Source organism: Enoplosus armatus, chromosome 5 (assembly GCF_043641665.1).
Source record: "Enoplosus armatus isolate fEnoArm2 chromosome 5, fEnoArm2.hap1, whole genome shotgun sequence".
NCBI classification, from domain to species: Eukaryota; Metazoa; Chordata; class Actinopteri; order Centrarchiformes; family Enoplosidae; genus Enoplosus; species Enoplosus armatus.
In genome coordinates, this window is record NC_092184.1 from 12,128,075 (window position 1) to 12,151,359 (window position 23,285).

At 39.1% G+C, this 23,285-nt stretch overlaps 3 protein-coding genes across 3 annotated transcripts; all 3 read right to left on the minus strand.

The window, feature by feature from the left end:
• Positions 1-4,072: 4,072 nt before the first annotated feature.
• LOC139285878 (extracellular calcium-sensing receptor-like) lies at positions 4,073-8,377 on the minus strand. Its single transcript, XM_070906551.1, has 9 exons — positions 8,268-8,377; positions 7,774-8,068; positions 7,527-7,613; positions 7,009-7,278; positions 6,258-6,464; positions 5,902-6,171; positions 5,299-5,526; positions 5,075-5,189; positions 4,073-4,986 (listed from the first exon to the last, which is right to left on the minus strand). The coding sequence occupies exons 1-9, from the start codon at positions 8,375-8,377 to the stop codon at positions 4,073-4,075; spliced, it is 2,496 nt and encodes an 831-aa protein (XP_070762652.1).
• A 1,788-nt stretch (positions 8,378-10,165) lies between these two features.
• Positions 10,166-16,317, minus strand: LOC139285036 (extracellular calcium-sensing receptor-like). Its single transcript, XM_070905463.1, has 9 exons — positions 16,208-16,317; positions 13,992-14,286; positions 13,741-13,827; positions 13,223-13,492; positions 12,377-12,583; positions 11,969-12,238; positions 11,390-11,617; positions 11,169-11,292; positions 10,166-11,079 (listed from the first exon to the last, which is right to left on the minus strand). The coding sequence occupies exons 1-9, from the start codon at positions 16,315-16,317 to the stop codon at positions 10,166-10,168; spliced, it is 2,505 nt and encodes an 834-aa protein (XP_070761564.1).
• Positions 16,318-18,261: 1,944 nt separating this feature from the next.
• On the minus strand, positions 18,262-22,724 carry LOC139285034 (extracellular calcium-sensing receptor-like). The gene is given in 9 exon segments (XM_070905461.1): positions 18,262-19,172; positions 19,419-19,542; positions 19,640-19,867; positions 20,281-20,556; positions 20,653-20,859; positions 21,323-21,592; positions 21,828-21,914; positions 22,055-22,349; positions 22,444-22,724. Coding segments are annotated over 9 exon segments (2,679 nt in total).
• Positions 22,725-23,285: the final 561 nt, after the last annotated feature.

The window sequence follows — 23,285 nt, forward strand, 5'->3', positions numbered from 1 at the left end:
ACTCTTAAAAGTAGAGCGTGTGTCTGCCTCCCGGACCCAAGCTGGGAGCCGGTTCCACAGGAGAGGAGCTTGATAACTGAAGGCTCTGGCTCCTGTTCTGCTTTTGGAGACTCTAGGAACCACAAGCAACCCTGCATTCTGGGAGCGGAGTGCTCTAGTGGGGTAAAAGGGTACTATGACCTCCTAAGATATGATGGTGCCTGACCAGTGAGAGCTTTGTAGGTCAGGAGAAGGATTTTAAACTCTATTATGGATTTTACAGGGAGCCAGTGTAGCGAAGCTAATACATGAGAAATAGATCTCTTTTCCTGGTTCCTGTCAGTACACGTGCCGCAGCATTCTGGATCAGCTGGAGAGTCTTCAGGGACTTATTGGGACAGCCTGATAATAAGGAATTGCAATAATCCAGCCTAGACGTGACAAATGCATGGACAAATTTTTCTGCATCTGTTTGAGACAGGGTCTTCCTGATTTTTGCAATGTTACGGAGGTGAAAGAAGGCAGTCCTTGAAGTTTGTTTTACGTGAGACTTAAAGGACATGTCCTGATCAAAGACAACTCCAAGATTCCTCACGGTGGCACTGGAGGCCAGGGCAATGCCATCTAGGGTAACAATATCCTTAGATACTGTGTTTCTGAGGTGTTCAGGGCCAAGAACAATAACTTCTGTCTTGTCCGAGTTCAACATCAGATGATTGCAGGTCATCCAGGTCTTTATGTCCTCAAGGCATGCTTGGAGCTTAGCTAACTAATGAGGTTCCTCTGGCTTGATCGATGAATATAGCTGGGTATCGTCCGCATTGCAATGAAAATGTATGGAGTGTTTTCTAATAATATCTCCTAAAGGAAGCATATACTGTATAAGGTGAATAGTATTGGTCCAAGCACAGGACCTTGTGGAACTCCATGACTGACTTTGGCGTACATGGAGGATTCATCGTTAACATGTACAAACTGTGATCGATCTGATAAATACGACTTAAACCAGCTTAGTGCAGTTCCTTTAATGCCAATTAAATGTTCCAGTCTCTGTAATAGGATATGATGGTCAATGGTGTCGAATGCAGCACTAAGGTCTAACAAAGCAAGTACAGAGACAAGTCCTTTGTCTGATGCAATTATAAGGTAATTTGTAACTTTCACCAGTGCTGTCTCTGTGCTATGATGAGCTCTGAAACCTGACTGAAAGCAACTTATTGTCATGTAGAAAGTCACACAGCTGGTTGGCGACTGCTTTCTCAAGAATCTTGGAGAGAAAGGGAAGGTTATATATAGGTCTATAGTTGGCTAAAACCTCTGGATCAAGAGTGGGCTTTTTAAGATGAGGTTTAATTACAGCTACTTTAAAGGACTGTGGTACATAGCCTGTTAATAAAGACAGATTGATCATGTCTAGTAAAGAAGTGCTGACTAAAGGTGAAACCTCTTTAAGCAGCCAAGTTGGGATGGGGTCTAAGAGACAAGTTGATGGCTTAGATGAAGAAATGGTTTTAGTAATTTGGTGAAGGTCAATGGGAGAAAAGCAATCTAAATATACATCAGGTTTTACAGCTGTTTCTGAGATTCCTGTGTTTGAAGGTAAGGTACCACCTGAAGACAGGAGGTGCTTCTGTCTCTAATAGTTAGAATTTTATCATTAAAGAAGCTCATGAAGTCATTACTGCTGAGGGCTATAGGAATACATGGCTCAATAGAGCTGTGACTCTCTGTCAGCCTGGCTACAGTGCTGAAGAGAAACCTGGGGTTGTTCTTGTTCTTTTCTATTAATGATGAGTAATAGGCTGCTCTGGGTTTACGGAGGGCCTTCCTATAAGTTTTAAGACTATCTTGCCAAATTAAACATGATTCCTCCAGTTTGGTGGAGCGCCATTTCCTTTCAAGTTTCTGCGCTGTTTGCTCTAATTTGCGGGTTTGGGTGTTATACCATGGAGCTGACTTTCTTTGTTTTATTATCTTCTTTTTTAGAGGGGCAATAGAGTAGTGTCAGAAGTGGCAATCGCATTGATCCTGCGGCACTGTCAACAAGATCGTCCATTTGGGAGGGACAAAGGTAAGCATAGGAGTCCTTAGTTGTATTGAGACATGGCATTGAATTAAATGCAGATGGAATCACAAATTTAGCTACAGCACTATCAGATAGATATCTAGTGTAGGCTTTTTTGCCTAATGGCGTGTAGTCCAGAATTCACAAAGGATTCTGTGGAAAGACAATTAGATGTTCAATTTCAAGGCCATATGTCAGAACCAGGTCGAGGGTGTGGTTAAAACAGTGAGTGGGTTTCTGTACCCTCTGACAGAAGCCGATCGAATCCAATAATGAGATAAACGCAGCACCAAGGCTATCCTTATCAACGTCCACATGAATATTAAAATCACCTACAATAATTACTTTGTCTGTTTTAAGGACTAAACCTGATAAGAACTCTGAGAATTCAGATAAAAATTCAGAGTATGGACCTGGAGCGCGATAGACTATAACGATTAAGACTGGCTTCAGTGTTTTCCAGGTTGGGAGTGAAAGACTAAGAACAAGGCTTTAAAATTAGTTATAATCCAGTTTAGGTCTAGAGTTCATCAACAGGCTTGAGTCAAAAATGGCTGCAACTCCATCTCCTCGGCCGGTGCCTCGAGGGATGTGAGTATTAGTATGACTGGGCGGAGTGGATTCATTCAGGCCGACATGTTCTTCATGACACTGCCAGGTTTCTGTCAGACACAGTAGATCAATATGATTATCTGATATTAACTTGTTTAGTAATACAGCTTTAGATGACAGAGATCTGATGTTTAACAGTCCACACTTAATTTTCCTATAGCAGTGGTGGTCTTAATTTTTATAAATTTTTTATTAATGACTCCTTTTATTAAAATCACCAAATGCAGAAATCAGTATGTGGAGTATGTGGAATTCACTATCAAACAGTGAAGAGCTGAGATGTAGTGGACATCTCAGCTCTTCACTCTTCACTCTTCACTAGGTAGCAGTATACTAAAAAAATGGTGAAATAATACACAAGTCCATCTATTTTTCATTGTGCTGTGTCTGTTATATGGAGGGCTATTGTATTTGGGTGGCATCCATAGTAATTTGTCATTAGATAATATACATATTCAGTTCTTCAGAAATGTGTGGACATGTGTCCAATTTGCAATGTGACAAATTTTCTCTTTAGAGTGTCTGTCAAATATTCATATGCATGTCAACACACATACAAGTAAAGAAGTAGAACATGGTAACTGTAAGTCTATGATTAAAGGCAGCAACCTGTTTTTGTGGGCTGATGCAGAAGATATTTTGCTGCATCCAAAGCTAAGACAAATAGACTAAAAAAATGGTTCATTTTGTTTCAGATGTTGAGGGTGGTTGCTAATTCAATTAAATATTTTAATAGTATGTGTATACTACTTTTCTGTAAATTGGTCTGTTAATACTTTTATTTTCCTGTTTTGATATGATGAGGTCAAAAACTTAATTGATGTTTAGAGTTGATGTTCTAGGGTGAATTCCAACAATGTACAACTGTAATTGACAGTAGCAGTTGAGATCATCCACCGGGTCATTGCCCTAGGACCAAGTTAAGTGACTGTTCATTTTCAGTTCAGATGTACAGTATTTCCCATCATGCTTCCAGTTGAGAGGTATAAGCTGGTTCTGCTGCTATTCCCCCAGCAGCCATATTTGGTGAAAGCATCTTCTATAGAACTGATGTAGTCCTTGGGAGTATCTGAAACAGTAACAGGATTTGGCATAACAATTTTCTATCACTGAGGGTTGGAAAGTTACATGCTGAAGCCAAACATAATGCAACTACATGAAATTTCTATGTTCATCATTGTAAGTAAAACTGAGTCATTCTCAGACAAATTGTTCAAACAGTTAACCCCCCCCCCCCCCCCCATTTTTCAAACCCCAGGGATTGTAAGAATAAATGATCAGTATTAATAATGTATTTATGAATAATTTTTATTAACATTTCTCTATTGCTTCTAGTTTCCTCTGATGGTGATTGCTGTTGAATGGAATATATAGACTGGATCAGATTAATTGCTAAACTTAATTTAAGTGCAAATTTTATGATTTTGTGGTGCCTCGACCCATGATAGCTTTCTTTGTGTTTCTTTCTGGTCTCAGCAGGATTATGTAACATTTGGGTCCAAACAGTGCCACCAAGAGGCCAAAACTGGAGGCCAGGATGGCAAATACCTCCACTGCATCAGCATATTTGCCTGGAGAGTTGACATAAGCAGGAACAAAGGCCACCCACACAGCACAGAAGATCAGCATGCTGAAAGTTATGAGTTTGGCCTCATTGAAGTTGTCTGGTAGATTCCTTGCCAGAAATGCTAACAGGAAGCTAAGGATAGCCAGTAAGCCAATGTAACCCAGTAACACCGTAAAACCAACTGTGGACCCGACTACACACTCATAAACTATCTTGTCATTGTGGTATTGAGTGTTTTTATGAGGCTCTGGTGAGGCAGAGACAATCCAAGCAGTGCAGATTGCTGCCTGAATGCAAGTTAGAGCAAAAACTGTCCCTCTCTGCTGCACAGCACCAAACCACTTGAGATTGCCTCCACCTCCTTGCTTGGAGGCCTTGAAAACAGCCAGAACTACCATGGTTTTAACCAGAATACATGAGACACAAAGCACAAAGCTGATCCCAAATGCTGCATGTCTCAGCTGGCATGTCCAAAGCCTGGGACGTCCGATAAACAGCAGTGAACACAGGAAACATAATTTAAGTGACACCAAGAGCAGGAAACTCAGTTCTGAATTGTTGGCGCGTACCATGGGTGTACGGCGATGATAGGTGAAGATGGCCAGGACAACAGCACAGACAAATGTGCCCAGCAATGAGGTGGTTGTCAAGCAGATACCCAGAGGCTCATGGTAGGAGAGGAACTCTGTTTTCTTAGGAACACAGTGGTCACGCTGGGGACTGGACCAGAAGTCCTCTGGACAAGTGGTGCACTCCATGGAGTCTGACAAAAAAGGGAAAATGATGAGATACATACTTACAGTTCATAATATCCATGAAGTAAAATAAAAAAAATAAACATGAACACCCACCTGTCTTATTGGTGATCTGTCCGTCAGAACAAGGGATGCAGTCAAAACAGCACTCAGGTTCCCCTTTCTTTCTGGCCATGCGGGTACCTGGAGGACAGCTCTCGCTGCACACTGACTGGGGTGGCTATAGGGAAAAAAATAAATCCCTCACTCTATATTATTATACACTGCTAAGATAGTGTACAGCCCAAACAAGGAGAGGTTTCTGAAAAATTTGAAATAACCTTGTTGGATTCAAAGTTCCAGAAGATTTTGTCTTCATCAATTGTGAGTTCTTCAACTTTGAAGGCCGACCTCTTAACCTCACCCACATTCTGAACCTTTGTTCGTCCATCAGGGAGCCACAGCCAGTTCATGATATCATAGATTGGTAAGACATCACCATTCTCATCAAATGAAACTTGATCACCAAATGGTGTGGTGAAGTTGACCTTTTGCAAATAATGTACAAGCTACGAATGGAAATAATTAAAAAACATACAAGAAGTGTGACAGTTTCGTCCAAAATGAGGTTTATCTCATTGTTCAAATTATTTGCATCACAATCATGACATTTTCATCTATGTATAACTGGTTTAACAGAATTAGTTAGTCATCACTGTCAAAAAACAAAATGGGAATGTGTTTTATCCTGCTACCTCTAGTATTAAATATTTGACTTTTGTAAGAAAAGAATTAACTTAATAGCTAGTGCACCAATGCAATTATTTCAAAATGTGTCTTTATACATAATATTCTATACTCACAAAACTAAATTCAGTTAGTACCTCACGGTGTAGCAGCTGTTTTCAAAATATAAACAGGTGGAGTGTAAACTGATATCACACCTGCCATGGCTCCAGTGTTTGCAAAGTGGCACAGCTGTGAGCACTGAAAGGCCCTCTCCCTGGCTCACACTGCAGCATGTCATCAAGGGCATATGCCAGAGCATACACAGCCTTGTAAACATTGTACTCAGGCCTGAGGTTAGAAAGATCCAAAAACTCCGTCTCCACATTCTCTAGATCTTCCTGTCCAGTGCATAATGCTCCCCCAGCTTCCACCCAACCTGCTGGATCAAATTTACATTGAAACGTGTATTCCCAAAACTGCCTCACCTGAAATATATAAAAAAAGACTGTATTAACAGAAATTGCATTATATTAATCTTACAATTTTAGATCAAATTGTAAGAAGATCTTACCATATCATTTCCATAGCTGTCTATGTCATTTTGGCCAGGATGTATTTGTGAGAGGAATTCCCTGAGCCCTGGTATTTCTCCTCGACGGATGGCAATGCCCAATGTGCCGCTCAGGTAAGGCATGAGGCGGGGTGTCTGGAGCACAGCAGCTGTTGTCAAAGCTTCACTTGCAATCCACTGCTGGCCTGTCACATTCTGCCTCACCACCTGTGTATTCCATTTTACAAAATATATTTCAGACATCTGTTAAAAAAAAAATACAGTGAACTTGTCTACAACAATTCTGATGTTTGCCTTTTTTTTTACTCACATAAGCATAGATGTCACATAATGAAGGGCAAAGCACTCAATTCAACATAAGGTAAGCTTCCCTTTATTACCTATCCAATTTGATCCAATTATTGGAATAATTTATTGTTTTCATTGTTTGTTTCTTTCATGACTTCACACTGATGGAAAATCTACAAATTGATTAAAATATTTCACACAATGTTTTCATCAAGCTGAATCTGCGACAGGTTAAAATATTTGATATGTATAGGTGAAAATATCAAATATTTTGACCTGATGACGATCCAACTGGAGCTCAAATTTGCTGTTGTATTTTTTTGATTGAAACCAATGATAGCTGACAGGATTTTGGTAAGCGAATTTCAGTTCAGACAAATAAACAAACATTACAAAATTATTCATCATGTTATAATTTGTAAAAATCATGGATTTCTAAATTATGTCACATTTTAATTCCAACCTCTTCCATTAGTTGAATCATGTGGATTTCATGTGCAAACACCATGACCACACGAGCTGTGGATGTCTTTATCAAATGTACAATCCTCTTGAGTTCACTTGGGTCACTGTCCCAGGGCAAAACCTCTAAGTAGGCCAGACAACCTCCACTAGACTGAGCCAGGTCAGATTGGAAGGATTGGGCAACGTGGAGTCCATAATCATCATCACTGACCAGAAGGCCTACCCAAGTCCAGCCAAAGTGTTTTAGAATCTGAATCATAGCACGCACCTATGTGGATATGTTGGTGTGGAGGGATTAGTGCACAGACAAGTATATTCTCTTAAAGTGACATATACAACTAACTTTAATTATTGTAAAATATAGACTGTATAATTTATATAAGCTTCACAACAGAAAAACAGTTAACTAATCCCATTAAGAGTTAAGAAAAGTGTTGTTTCATTAGGGACATTTTTCATAATCTTTCTGCACTGCCTGTGAAAAATATTTTTGCAGTACTCAATTTTGCATTTCACCTGGAAAGCATCACTTGGGATTGTTCTAAAGAAGGATGGAAACCGTTGCCGATTACTCAGGCAGGAACATGTGGCAAAATAACTCACCTATAAAGAAACATATACATGCACACAAGTTACCCATCTCATGCAATCAGACTCAAAATATATTCATATTTCAACAATGTATCACTTTTAAAGATAATATTTATGCAAATACAGTATATGAAAGTACAACAATAAAAAATATAGAAGACAGGAAACTTACAATGGGCATCTTGTATAAACCTAACACATTGGAGGTGGCAATAGAAAATGTAGAATAGTGATCACCCACAATCCCCAGGACTGGTGGGGTCCCTAAACAGTTCTCTTGAAGCAGAAACTGCTCCTCATGACCACTTGCCAGTGATAATGCACCACTGAATCCAATAACAAGTGCACCACAGTTATCATAAAGACTGTATCCCAGAGTCACATTAGGTAGCAGATTGGAGTTCTTGTTGATCTCATCAATAGCAAAGGCCATGGTCATGGCATGCCTGAACCCTAGAGTGTCAAAGCTAACACAGAAAAATGGTTACATATGTTAATAACATATTACACCATTGCCATAATATACATTTAACATATGTATTTTAATATTTAAAAGTATTACTAAAACTGTCATGAAAAGCTGCATTACTCATGTTTCATAAGCATAACAGTGACATTTTCTTCCTTGCCACATATAGTCTGAGCATACAGCATGCTGAAACTTACCCTTTGCAGCTGGGCTGTTGTGGTTCTGAGGTAAATGTCCGCTCAGGGAAGACAGAGGTGTAGTGGACCTCAAACAGCCCACCCAGAACCACATCGCCAGGCTTGTGCATTTCATTAAGATGAAACATTCTCTGTAATTTACAAGATGAAGGAAGAGATGAAGATGCGGAGCATAAAGAGAAGGAAGAGATAAAAAACAAGATAAGGTACACACACAAGAGGAAATATGTGTCAAGAAAAGCTGCCATAACTGTCCTCCTCACTTCACAATTGTTTCTATTCTTCATACAAGGTAAGTTCATTTTATAAGCAGAGCTATATGTCATCCCCTTTGCATGCTTTCCATCACAATACCCATGAGGGAACAGGCTATGGGGGCTGGACAGAATACAGATAGTTACTTAATTATGTTAAAATAATATATAAAACATAATGTACATTTCTATACAGTATCAATAAGGTTTTCCAGCAAATATAAGCCATGAACTATATTGTTTATTTTGTAAAGCAATGTTCATCTTCTTTTGTTTATGTTGAAATTTAAGTCCAACTTTCTTATTATTTAATGTATTTTGGAAATGTCTTGGGATTGTATTCAAATACGCTGCACTGATAAAGAATCTGTTGTTTTAATCCCCTTTTGTAAGGTGAGCAATATTTTTTTTTCTCTAAATGTTTTAACTTTTATTTTAATTCTCTTGGTTTTTCATTTTGTCAATGAAACTTGAAATATGCACCGTATGTTTGTGTGGTAGTGTGACAATGCCTTTTTGTAATGCTTAAAGGCGTGGGTCATACTGTACTTAACAAAACAGTGTTGTAATGACATTAAAGGGATTCTTCTATCTATGGCATGATATGGTGTAGCTATGGTATGATCATGAGATCAAGCTAAATGACTTCACTTAATGTTGAATATTTCAATCACAAAGTGTAAAAAGTTACTTACTTCAATGAAAAGGCAGTATGTCTTATTCCAACAGAGACACTTAATTTGGAACAATTGAAATAAAGATGTGGCTTAATCTTCCTTTTCTTGAAAAATCAAAGGGATGGTTTGGTCTCCATTGTCTCTTATGATTGAAATGGTAATATGGTAAAACTTTATCTTAAGTCTTTGAAAAATATATTTACCTGAACTTGTTAAGAAAGACCAAATGGGCTTTCCTTAGCAAAGTTTGTCTAGTTAGAATTAAATAATATAACATAACCAACCTAAACCTGCCCCATCAAAAAATGTTGTTTCTTAATCCCTTTAATACTGTTTTCTCATGAAAATGAGACTTAAAGAAGCTAGAACGCATAATGATAATAAGGTATCAATCTTGGAAGAAAAAGTCAAAAAATTGCATTATATGCTGATGGTATTTTGCTATTTGTCTGAAACCCCAAAATTCTATACATGATATTGTAAAGATTGTGGAATGTTTTAGTGGCTGTTAATGTAAGAGCAACCTGGATAAGTCGTGGCTTCTTGGCTTATGAAATGGTGCCTACTTTCAAATTTTCTCCTAATTGTTTGTCCTATTTGGATATATAAACATTTCCCTTACTGTGTCAGACTTGTTTAAATTAAATATGAACAGCATAAGCTTGTTCTGATGCTGGCCACTTTAATTTCATCTTTGAGTTTTAGTCACATGGAAACAGAAGCAAAGCCTTTCAAAGACTAAAATCTGGCAAAAACAGGAAGTTAAAAAGAGTCTGTTCATTCAGAAATGTCTTTATTGCTTCTAGTTTCTTCTAAATGTATTCTTTACAGTAAAAACATTTCTAAAGTTAAAAAGCAGGTTACTTATTTGTTACATATTGGCCATTTCAAGGGAAGATCTCTTCTGAATGAATGAAGAATACAAATTGGTTCAGACTAGTTGATCATTTTAATGTAAGTGCTGCTTTTATGACTTGGTGGTTCCTCGACCCATGATAGCTTTCTTTGTATTCCTCTCTGGTCTCAGCAGGATTATGAAACATTTGGGCCCAAACAGTGCCACCAAGAGGCCAAAACTGGAGGCCAGGATGGCAAATACCTCCACTGCATCTGCATATTTGCCTGGAGAGTTGACATAAGCAGGAACAAAGGCCACCCACACAGCACAGAAGATCAGCATGCTGAAAGTTATGAGTTTGGCCTCATTGAAGTTGTCTGGAAGATTCCTTGCCAGAAATGCTAACAGGAAGCTTAGGATAGCCAGTAAGCCAATGTAGCCAAGTAAAACTGCAAAACCAACTGTGGACCCGACTACACACTCATAAACTATCTTGTCTTTGTTGTATTGAGTGTTTTTATGAGGAGCTGGTGAGGAAGAGACAATCCAAGCAGTGCAAATTGCTGCCTGAATAGAAGTAAGAACCATAACTGTCCCTCTCTGCTGCATAGAACCAAACCACTTCAGACTGGTTCCACCTCCTGGCTTAGAGGCCTTGAACACAGCCAGAACTACCATGGTTTTCACCAGGATGCATGAGATACAAAGCACAAAGCTGATCCCAAATGCTGCGTGTCTCAGCTGGCATGTCCACAGCCTGGGACGGCCAATAAACAGCAGTGAACACAGGAAACATAGTTTAAGTGACACCAAGAGCAGGAAACTCAGTTCTGAATTATTGGCGCGTACCATGGGTGTGCTGCGATGGTAGGTGAAGATGCCAAAGACAATAGCACATATAAATGTGCCCAGCAATGAGGTGGCTGTCAAGCAGATACCCAGAGGCTCATGGTAGGAGAGGAACTCTGTTTTCTTAAGAACACAGTGGTCACGCTGGGGACTGGACCAGAAGTCCTCTGGACAAGTGGTGCACTCCATGGAGTCTGACAATAAAGGGAAAATGGTGAGATACATACTTACAGTTCATAATATCCATGAAGTAAATAAAAAATATTAAAACATGCACACCCACCAGTCTTATTGCTGATCTGTCCGTCAGAACAAGGGATGCAGTCAAAACAGCACTCAGGTTCCCCTTTCTTTCTGGCCATGCGGGTACCTGGGGGACAGTTCTCACTGCACACTGACCGGGGTGGCTACAGGGAAAAAAATAAATCCCTCACTCTATATTATTATATACTGCTAAGATCTACAGCCTTAAAATGGAGAGGTTTCTGAAAAAGCAGAAATAACCTTGTTCGATTCAAAGTTCCAGAAGATTTTGTCTTCATCAATTGTGAGTTCTTCACCTTTGAAGGCCGACCTCTTAACCTCACCCACATTCTGAAGTTTAGTTTTTCCATCAGGGAGCCACAGCCAGTTCATGATATCATAGATTGGTAAGGCGTCACCATTCTCATCAAATGAAACTTGATCACCAAATGGTGTGGTGAAGTTGACCGTTTGCAAATAATGTACAAGCTATAAATAGATTATAGAAATAATTTAAAAAAGAAGTGTGACAGACTTATTTAAGTATTGAGACACCCTAATATTCATGGTGTTATTTATTCTAATTTGTATAATGTCAATAGTCAGTCATCACTGTTGCAAACAAATTCCTAATGTCTTTTATCCTGCTATTTCTAGTATCAAATATTTTACTTTTGTGAGAAAATAATGAAACCAATACCCAGTTCTTCAACGTCATTTTTAGAAAATTTGTCTTTTTTCATAATATTCTGTTATCACAAAACTAAATTCAGTAAGTACCTCACAGTGTAGCAGCTGTTTTCAAAACATAAAACGGTTGAGTGTAAACTGATATCACACCTGCCATGGCTCCAGTGTTTGCAAAGTGGCACAGCTGTGCCCGCTGAAAGGCCCTCTCCCTGGCTCACACTGCAGCATGTCATCAAGGGCATATGCCAGAGCATACACAGCCTTGTAAACATTGTACTCAGGCCTGAGGTTAGAAAGATCCAAAAACTCAGTCTCCACATTCTCTAGATCTTCCTGTCCAGTGCATAATGCTCCCCCAGCTTCCATCCAACCTGCTGGATCAAATTTACATTGAAACGTGTATTCCCAAAACTGCTTCACCTGAAATATATATAAAAAAGACTGTATTAAGAGATACTACAATATATTATTCATTATTTATTATTCATTACATATTTGATTTTTGGGAAAATAATGAGAAAAATCTGCAATAATCATAATGTAAGATTAAACCCTTACCATGTAATTTCCATAGCTGTCGTTGTCATTTTGGCCAGGATTTATTTGTAAGAGGAATTCCCTGAGCCCTGGTATTTCTCCTCGACGGATGGCGATGCCCAGTGTGCCACCCAGGTACGGCATGAGGCGGGGTGTCTGGAGCACAGCAGCTGCTGTCCAAGCTTCACTTGCAATCCACTGCTGGCCTGTCACATTCTGCCTCACCACCTGTGTATTACATCATATAACATATATGTTTCAGATTTCTGTTGAAAAAATACAGTGTGCTTTGTAGCAAATATTGATTTATCTACAACTATTCCTATATATGGGTATTCATATAAACACAGATATAAACAAATTAAATGAAAGACACCCAATTTAACAAAGGGTATTTATATTGAAATCCATGTTAAAAAAGGAGCAGTCAAGTAAGTTAAATAAGCACTACTTTGTTTTCATGCATCATGGGTGGTTTGGGCTCTCTCAAAATTTAGAACTTAAGTTGACAACTGGCCTCAGTTTCTTCGTAAGATTCCCTCTACAACCTAACCAATTTCATCTAATTATTAAAAAAAATGTATAATCCCTACATTGTTTGAGTGGTCCTTTTAACGCATGTACACTGATAGAAACCCACAAATGTATTCATATATTTCAAGCAAAGTTATTCACCAGATGAATCTTCAATGACGTTCCAACTGGAACTGAAATTTGCTGTTGTAGATAATTTTGTTAGTTTGAAAGTGACGATAATAGACAGCAGTTTATTCTCTGAATTTTGGTGAGGACAAACAAATAAGCAAACAAAATGTTACACTTCTTTAAATCATGGATTTCTAAGTTATATAACATTTAAATTCCAACCTCTTCCATTAGATGAATCATGTGGATTTCATGTGCAAACACCATGACCACACGAGCTGTGGATGTCTTTATCAAATGTACAATCCTCTTGAGTTCACTTGGGTCACTGTCCCAGGGCAAAACCTCTAAGTAGGCCAGACAACCTCCACCAGACTGAGCCAGATCAGATTGGAAGGATTGGGCAACGTGGAGTCCATAATCATCATCACTGACCAGAAGGCCTACCCAAGTCCAGCCAAAGTGTTTTAGAATCTGAATCATAGCACGCACCTATGTGGATATGTTGGTGTGAAGGGATTAGTGCACAGACAAGTATATTCTCTTAAAGTGACATATACAACTAACTTCAATTATTGTAAACTATAGACTGTATTATTTATATAAGTTTCACAACAGAAAAACAGTTAACTAATCCCATTAAGAGTTAAGAAAAGTGTTGTTTCATTGGGCACATTTTTCATAATCTTGCTGCACTGCCTGTGAAAAATATTTTTGCAGTACTCAGTTTTGCATTTCACCTGGAAAGCATCACTTGGGATTGTTCTAAAGAAGGATGGAAACCGTTGCCGATTACTCAGGCAGGAACATGTGGAAAAATAACTCACCTACAAAGAAACATACAGTATAAACTCAAATTACCCATGTCATATAAATAAGACCTAGTCAAAATAGTTTCATATTTCAACAATGTATCACTTTTAAAGATGACATTAATTCATTTACAGTACATAAAAACAATAAAACAAAAGACAAAGGATAGGAAACTTACAATGGGCATTTTGTATAAACCTAGTACATTGGAGGTAGCAATAGAAAATGTAGAGTAGGAATCACCCACAATCCCCAGGACTGGTGGGGTCCCTAAACAGTTCTCCTGAAGCAGAAACTGCTCCTCTTGACCACTTGCCAGTGATAATGCACCACTGAATCCAATAACAAGTGCACCACAGTTATCATAAAGACTGTATCCCAGAGTCACATTAGGTAGCAGATTGGAGTTCTTGTTGATCTCATCAATAGCAAAGGCCATGGTCATGGCATGCCTGAACCCTAGAGTGTCCATGCTAACACACAAAATGTCACTATTAACCATTAAAAAGTAATATGGCACTGTGAGAACTGGGTAGATACAGTAGAACCCTAAACCTATGTTACATATTTCAATAACATATTACACCATTGCAATAATACACATTAACATGTGCATGTTAACATTTTAGAAGTATTACTAAAACTGTCATGAAAAGCTATATTACTCATGTTTCATAAGCATAACAACGACATTTTCTTCCTTGCCACATACAGTGCATCCGGAAAGTATTCACAGCGCTTCACTTTTTCCACATTTTGTTATGTTGCAGCCTTATACCAAAATGGATTAAATTCATTTTTTTCCTCAAAATTCTACACACAACACCCCATAATGACAACGTGAAAAAAGTTTATTTGAAATTTTTGCAAATTTATTAAAAATAAAAAACCTGAGAAATCACATGTACATAAGTATTCACAGCCTTTGCTCAATACTTTGTTGATGCACCTTTGGCAGCAATTACAGCCTCAAGTCTTTTTGAATATGATGCCACAAGCTTGGCACACCTATCTTTGGGCAGTTTCACCCATTCCTCTTTGCAGCACCTCTCAAGCTCCATCAGGTTGGATGGGAAGCGTCGGTGCACAGCCATTTTCAGATCTCTCCAGAGATGTTCAATCGGATTCAAGTCTGGGCTCTGGCTGGGCCACTCAAGGACATTCACAGAGTTGTCCTGAAGCCACTCCTTTGATATCTTGGCTGTGTGCTTAGGGTCGTTGTCCTGCTGAAAGATAAACCGTCGCCCCAGTCTGAGGTCAAGAGCGCTCTGGAGCAGGTTTTCATCCAGGATGTCTCTGTACTTTGCTGCATTCATCTTTCCCTCTATCCTGACTAGTCTCCCAGTTCCTGCCGCTGAAAAACATCCCCACAGCATGATGCTGCCACCACCATGCTTCACTGTAGGGATGGTATTGGCCTGGTGATGAGCGGTGCCTGGTTTCCTCCAAACGTGACGCCTGGCATTCACACCAAAGAGTTCAATCTTTGTCTCATCAGACCAGAGAATTTTGTTTCTCATGGTCTGAGAGTCCTTCAGGTGCCTTTTGGCAAACTCCAGGCGGGCTGCTATGTGCCTTTTACTAAGGAGTGGCTTCCGTCTGGCCACTCTACCATACAGGCCTGATTGGTGGATTGCTGCAGAGATGGTTGTCCTTCTGGAAGGTTCTCCTCTCTCCACAGAGGAACTCTGGAGCTCTGACAGAGTGACCATCGGGTTCTTGGTCACCTCCCTGACTAAGGCCCTTCTCCCCCGATTACTCAGTTTAGATGGCCGGCCAGCTCTAGGAAGAGTCCTGGTGGTTCCGAACTTCTTCCACTTACGGATGATGGAGGCCACTGTGCTCATTGGGACCTTCAAAGCAGCAGAAATTTTTCTGTAACCTTCCCCAGATTTGTGCCTCGAGACAATCCTGTCTCGGAGGTCTACAGACAATTCCTTTGACTTCATGCTTGGTTTGTGCTCTGACATGCACTGTCAACTGTGGGACCTTATATAGACAGGTGTGTGCCTTTCCAAATCATGTCCAATCAACTGAATTTACCACAGGTGGACTCCAATTAAGCTGCAGAAACATCTCAAGGATGATCAGTGGAAACAGGATGCACCTGAGCTCAATTTTGAGCTTCATGGCAAAGGCTGTGAATACTTATGTACATGTGATTTCTTAGTTTTTTATTTTTAATAAATTTGCAAATATTTCAAAAAAACTTTTTTCACATTGTCATTATGGGGTGTTGTGTGTAGAATTTTGAGGAAAAAAATTAATTTAATCCATTTTAGAATAAGGGTGTAACATAACAAAATGTGGAAAAAGTGAAGCGCCGTGAATACTTTCCGGATGCACTGTATAGTCTGAGCATAAAGCATTGCACAGATCCATGCTTAAACTTACCCTTTGCAGCTGGGCTGCTGTGGTTCTGAGGTAAATGTCTGCTCAGGGAAGACAGAGGTGTAGTGGACCTCAAACAGCCCACCCAAAACCACATCGCCAGGTTTGTGCATTTCATTAAGATGAAACCTTTTCTGTATTTTACAAGATGAAGGATGAGATGAAGATGCAGAGCATAAAGAGAAGGAAGAGAAAAAAAACAAGATAAGGTACACACACAAGAGGAAATATGTGTCAAGAAAAGCTGCCATAACTGCCCTCCTCCCTTCACAACTGTTTCTGGACTTCTCTCAAGGTTACTTAATTTTATATGCAGAGCTGTATGTCATCCCCTTTGCATGCTTTCTGCCATTGTTTAATCTATCACACCACCCATCAGGAAACAAGCTATTCAGGATATTTATTCAATTATTATATATTAATTATTATCATTTTCTTTTTTGTTGAAATTAAAGCCCACCTTGTTTATTATTGAAATACATTTTGGAACTGTCTGGGGATTAATCAACATCATATAACTGATTTGGAGTCTATTGTGTTGGTCCTGTTTTCTCAGGTGAGAAATATTTTTTTCACTCTCTTGGCATTACACATGCCATAATTTCATTTTGTCAATAAAACTTGATAGATGTACCATAATGCTTGTGTGGCAGTTTAACAATGTTTTTGTAATGTTTAAAGGTGTGGCTCATACTGTACTGTTGTAGCCAGGAATCGTGTTCTCGTTACACTATACAGTAGCATTTCTTGTAACTGTGGTATGATATGGTGTTGCTAAGGTATTATCATGAGCTTTATCAAAATGACTTCACTTAATGTTAAGGGTTAAGAGTTTCAATCACAAAGTGTAAAAAGTCACTTACTTCACTGAAGAGGCAGCATACCAAAATTGCCTCACTCCAACAGACACTTTATTTGGAACAAAGGCATGGCTTAATCTTCATTTTCTTTAGAAAATCAAAGGGGATGCATGTTTGGCGTCCATATGTTTGCCCTTTATGATTGAAAAGGTTATATTAAGTGTAACATTATCTCTTGAATCTTTATTTAATATATTTATCTCAACTTGTTAAGCCAGACCTAATGGGCTCTATTACGCAAAGGATGTGTAGTTATGAAACCCTCAATTAATACAACACTGAGCTAGACATGGCCCATCAAAAAAAGTCTTATTTTAATGCTGAAAAAACATTTGATAGCAGTAAATGAAAAATGCTGACCATGTTTGGGTTTTAGAGGATTTTAGTAGGTGCTTCAAACTTTTGTAATATACAGCAGGAGTGAGGGTGGTTGTAAAAGGGATACCTTCAAAAGTTTACCCCATAGAAAGAGGAAACTGCCAAGGTTGTCCCATCCCTCCATTACTATTTGCCCATGCAAATGAGCCACTTACAGAAGCTATAACTCACAATGATATTCGTGATATCAATATGGGAACAAACATTCACAAAGTCACATTATATGCAGATGATATTTAGCTGTTTGTCTCAGATGCAAAAACTGCTAAATGAAAAAGTCAGGCTTCTTGGTTTATACATTGGTAACTCAATTCAAGCAGCGTTCTAAAGGTTTGTCTTATTTGCATATATAAACCTTCCTTAATGTCTCATATTAAACCAAATGTGAAAATGTCTTTTAAGCATGTAAGCTTGTTCTGATGCTGCCCACTGCTGTTTGTCTTACTTTGGGGATAATAGCTTTGAAAAAGTCCCTTGTGAGGAACCTGTTTCAACAACTACAAAATTCACATAAAACATGGTTTAATTTCATCTTTGAGGTTAAGTCAGCAGGAAAACTAGGCAAAGTCTTTCAAATCCTCTGGCATGTGATCAGGCAACAAAGGCAAAAATAAAGTAAGGATCTGTTTTACACAAACATTTCTTTATTGTTCTTAGATTCTTCTAAATGGATTCTTTACATTAAGACATTTCTGAATTTAGAAAGCAGGTTACTTATTTTTTTGTACATTGGCCATTTTAAGGGAAAATCTCCAATGAATGACTATAAAATACATATTGGTTGAGACTAGTTTCATCATTTCACTGTTACGGCTTATATCACTTGGTGGTGCCTCGACCCATGATTGCTTTCTTTGTGTTTCTCTCTGGTCTCAGCAGGATTATGTAACATTTGGGTCCAAACAGTGCCACCAAGAGGCCAAAACTGGAGGCCAGGATGGCAAATACCTCCACTGCATCAGCATATTTGCCGGGAGAGTTGACATAAGCAGGAACAAAGGCCACCCACACAGCACAGAAGATCAGCATGCTGAAAGTTATGAGTTTGGCCTCATTGAAGTTGTCTGGAAGATTCCTTGCCAGAAATGCTAACAGGAAGCTAAGGATAGCCAGTAAGCCAATGTAACCCAGTAACACTGCAAAACCAACTGTGGACCCGACTACACACTCGTAAACTATCTTGTCATTGTGGTATTGACTATTTTTATGAGGAACTGGTGAGGAGGAGACAGTCCAGGCAGTGCAAATTGCTGCCTGGATAGAAGTAAGAACCATAACTGTCCCTCTCTGCTGCACAGCACCAAACCACTTGAGATTGCCTCCACCTCCTGGTTTGGAGGCCTTGAACACAGCCAAAACTACCATGGTTTTTACCAGAATACATGAGACGCAAAGCACAAAGCTGATCCCAAATACTGCATGTCTCAGCTGGCATGTCCAAAGTCTGGGATGGCCGATAAACAGCAGTGAACACAGGAAGCATAGTTTAAGTGACACCAATAGCAAGAAACTCAGTTCTGAATTGTTGGCGCGTACCATGGGTGTGCTGCGATGATAGGTGAAGATGACCAGGACAACAGCACAGATAAATGTGCCAAGCAATGAGGCGGTTGTCAAGCAGATACCCAGAGGCTCATGATAGGAGAGAAACTCTGTTTTCTTGGGAACACAGTGGTCACGGTGGTGACTCGACCAGAAGTCCTCTGGACAAGTAGTGCACTCCATGGAGTCTGAGAGAAAGGGAAAGATTAAAATTTATTTCTACATTTTCCCCCTTCTTTTCTTTTCAACTACTAGGAGTCACTATAGCAGCAACAAGGACATCACCCCCCCACCACCTATGAACACTAACACTGTCATTGCAATTGTTTCTGCAGTGGTGGGCATATACTTTCCCTCAACACCAACTGGGCATCCACAGGGGGATACATTCCTGAATACAAATTAATACAACAAATTATAAAATTGATACCAACCAGTTTCATTGCTGATCTTCCCCTCAGAACAGGGTATGCAGTCAAAACAGCACACAGGTTGTCCCCTCTTCCTGGCCATGCGGGTACCTGGGGGGCAGCTCTCGCTGCAAACTGACCGGGGAGGCTGTTATATCATAGTTATATCACAGTTATTCTATACTGTTTGATTCTGTTGTGTGTCATACAGTATTAAGGCACAAACAACAATAAACAGAAGAAACCTGTTTGGAGTCAAAGTTCCAGAAGATTTTGTCTTCATCAAGTGTGAGTTCTTCACCTTTGGAGGCCGACTTTTTAACCACACCCACACTCTGAACTTTTGTTCCTCCATCAGGGAGCCACAGCCAGTTCATGATATCATATATTGGTAAGGCGTCACCATTCTCATCAAATGACACTTGATCACCAAATGGTGTGGTGAAGTTGACCTTTTGCAAATAATGTACAAGCTACAAATGGATGATAGAAATAATTTAAAAAAGCGGTGTGACAGACTTGAACTTATTGTTCAAATGATTTGCATCACAATCAGGAAGTTTACCTTTTTGGCAGGCTTATAATGTATAATGTTCTTTAATGCAAAGCTTGCTGGAATTATGTTGGAAGGTATTCTAATGTTAAAATGAAGTGTACAGAAAACATCATACATTTGATCTAAAGTAAGTATTGAGGCATCCTAAATGTCAAAACATTGGATTAAATATGTTTTGTCATACTCTCTAAAGAAAATAATTAAGTCAATAGCTCGCATACTGATACCAATTGTAGTGTTTCCCTCATCATATTCTACTTTCAGTAAGTACCTGAAGTTATAGCAGCTGTTTTAAAACATAAACAGGTGGAGTGTAAACTGATAGCCCACCTGCCATGGCTCCAGTGTTTGCAAATTGGCACAGCTGTTCCCGCTGAAAGGCCCTCTCCCTGGCTCACACTGCAGCATGTCATCGAGCGCATACGCCAGAGCATACACAGCCTTGTAAATATTATACTCTGGCCTAAATTCTGACACATCAAAAAGCTCAGTCTCCACATTCTCTAGATCTTCCTGTCCAGTGCATAATGCTCCTCCAGCTTCCACCCAACCTGCTGGAGGTGGTGCAAATCTACACTGAAATGTGTATTCCCAAAACTGTTTTGCCTGAAATACATTAAAATCTGCATGTTAACAGAAATAATGACAATATATTATTCTTGCATTGCAATTTGTCATCAGATTGTAAGGTTAAACTGTCACCATGGTATTTTCATAGCTGTTGTTGTGGTGTTGGTAAGGATTAATTCTTAACAGGAAGTCCCTGAGTCCTGTTATTTTTGCACCACGGATAGCAATGCCCAGTGTGCCACCCAGGTATGGTATGAAGGCAGGGGTATGGAGTCCATCAATTAATGTCCAAGCTTCACTGGCAATCCACTGCAGGCCTGTCACATTCTGCTTCACCACCTGTGCGTTGCATGAAACCGATCTTTATCAGACTCTACTTTGAAGTATGTCATAAATAACAACAAAATGAGACAATAATTATCTGTTACAATTGTTTCCTGCAGTGATAAAAGCACAGATGTAATTAAATTATTCAGAGCAAAGTGATTCATTTAAATCACATATCACACCTCAATGTTCAAAAACAGCTGAGTTATAGTGAGCGAAGCATAAAGAGGATATAGGATTATTACATTTATTTACAGATAAGCATAAATATGAGCCTAATTTTCTCAAATCCTAACTCCAAATGAGTCATGTAATTCACTGATTACTGAATACTGCGAATTTGGTAAATTGAAAATGAACACACAATCATTCACAGAATTAGGTGTGAAAAGGTGTATTTAGATTAAAAGGAGAAAAGAAAATCATAGATTCATGCTATGGATTCATAAATATCAATGTATTTTTACTCCCCAACCTCTTCCATGAGTTGAATCATGTGCCTCTGATGTGCGAACACAATGACCACACGAGCTGTAGATTTTGTCATTACATCAACAATCCTCTTATATTCATTTGGATCATTGCCCCAAGGCAAAATCTCTGAGTAGGCCAGACAACCTACACCAGAATGAGCCAAGTCAGACTGGAAGGATCGGGCAGCATGGAGTCCATAATCATCATCACTGAACAGCAGACCTGCCCAAGTCCAGCCAAAGCGTTTTAGAATCTGAATCATAGCACGCACCTAATTGAAAACAGAGTGGAAGGATTAGTAAATAGGCTGGAATATTCTTTAAGTGGAAATTTGATTCATGGAATTATAGATAATACATCTAATTAAGCTTTTTCACCTCAATACATATAATTTCCTCAATGATGCTCAGAGAAAATGTGTTTTATGCACAGAAAACTTATTTTCAAGTTTGCTATACTGTACTTGAGACATATATGCACTTATTTTTTTGCTAATATTGCTTCACCTGGAAAGCATCACTTGGGATTGTTCTGAAGAAGGATGGAAACCTTTGTCGATCACTCAGGCAGGAACATGTAGCAAAATAACTCACCTATAAAGAACATAATGCACAAAGTTGTGCATCTCGAACAGGTTACTGGAGACATTCAAATTATTTAAGTTACTTTTACAATTTATAATTCAAATACAGCACGTCAAAAGCACACAAGAAGTTAAAGAGAGGAAACTTACAATAGGCAGTTTGAATAAACCTAGAACATTGGAGGCGGCAATAGAAAAGGTTGAGAAGGGATCACCCACAATCCCCAGGACTGGAGGGGTCCCTAAACAGTTCTCCTGAAGCAGAAACTGCTCCTCTTGACCACTGGCCAATGACAACGCAGCACTGAACCCAATACCAAGTGTAGCACAGTTGTCATAAAGACTGTATCCCAGAGTCACATTAGGTAGCAGATGGGTGTTTTTGTTGATCTCATCAATAGCAAAGGCCATGGTCATGGCATGCCTGAACCCTGGAGGGTCAAAGCTAACACACAAAATATCACAATTAACCACTAAAAAGTATCATAGTATTTATAATAATCTTTGCATGTTGTCTGCTACATGAGTGTGAGACTTACCCATGGCAGTTGGGCTGATGTGGCTGTGAGGTGAACGTCAGCTCAGGGAAGACAGAGGTGTAGTGGAGTTCAAACAGCCCACCCAGAATCACATCACCAGCCTTGTGCATCCCATTAAGATTAAACCGCCTCCGTAATTTACAAGTTGGGGAAAGAAAGGAAGACTCAGAGAAGAAAAACAAGGAAGAAATCAAGATCAGATAGAAACACAAGAGCAAATATTTGAAGAGAAAGGCCGCCATAACTGCCCTCCTCCCTTCACCCCTGTATCACATCTTCATGCACGGTTTCTTAATTTTATATGCCGGCTATGTCATCCCTTTTCGTCATTGTTCAATGATTCACACCATCCATCAGGGCATGAGCAGCAGTGGGGGATGGGTATAATAGACATTTCAAAATAAGTGTGCCACCTCGATGCCACATCAGAAGGTATTTTGGCAAATATGAGTGCTAAACCATATTATACATTTTGTAAATCACTTCAGTGTTCATGGTCTTTTGCTTTGAGAATTAATAGTCCATTTTGAGTCTCTGTCTCTAAAATAGTCAGGTTAGAAATCTTTGTGTTAATGACTGTTAATAAAACTGTGCTTTATACACCGGACCCACACTGAGGGTAAAATAGTTTATTATAGTGCGACTGAAAAATAGAGAATCACAAAGCATTAATAGCAAAGAGAACAATAAACAGTTAAACCATAACTGTAGCACTCAACTTAGATGTAAATGGAAATGTAAGCCACTGGAAATTAAAAAATCTTATTTAGTGAAAACTGGAGGCCTACATTCATAATGAATTTGGTAGGTATTGGGTATTGTTAAAAACTAAAATAAGACAA

What these genes read in the sequence shown, in the direction of transcription:
- LOC139285878 (XM_070906551.1), bottom strand. Translation starts at nt 8,377, where the DNA reads ATGCACAAGCCTGGCGATGTGGTTCTGGGTGGGCTGTTTGAGGTCCAC. An exon ending in TGATTCAACTAATGGAAGAG is followed by an intron (nt 6,465 to 7,008) that starts GTTGGAATTAAA and finishes TGGAATACACAG; the next exon opens with GTGGTGAGGCAGAATGTGAC. An exon ending in AAACACTGGAGCCATGGCAG is followed by an intron (nt 5,527 to 5,901) that starts GTGTGATATCAG and finishes TTCCATTCGTAG; the next exon opens with CTTGTACATTATTTGCAAAA.
- LOC139285036 (XM_070905463.1), bottom strand. Translation starts at nt 16,317, where the DNA reads ATGCACAAACCTGGCGATGTGGTTTTGGGTGGGCTGTTTGAGGTCCAC. An exon ending in TGATTCATCTAATGGAAGAG is followed by an intron (nt 12,584 to 13,222) that starts GTTGGAATTTAA and finishes TGTAATACACAG; the next exon opens with GTGGTGAGGCAGAATGTGAC. An exon ending in GGAACTTTGAATCGAACAAG is followed by an intron (nt 11,293 to 11,389) that starts GTTATTTCTGCT and finishes TTTTCCCTGTAG; the next exon opens with CCACCCCGGTCAGTGTGCAG.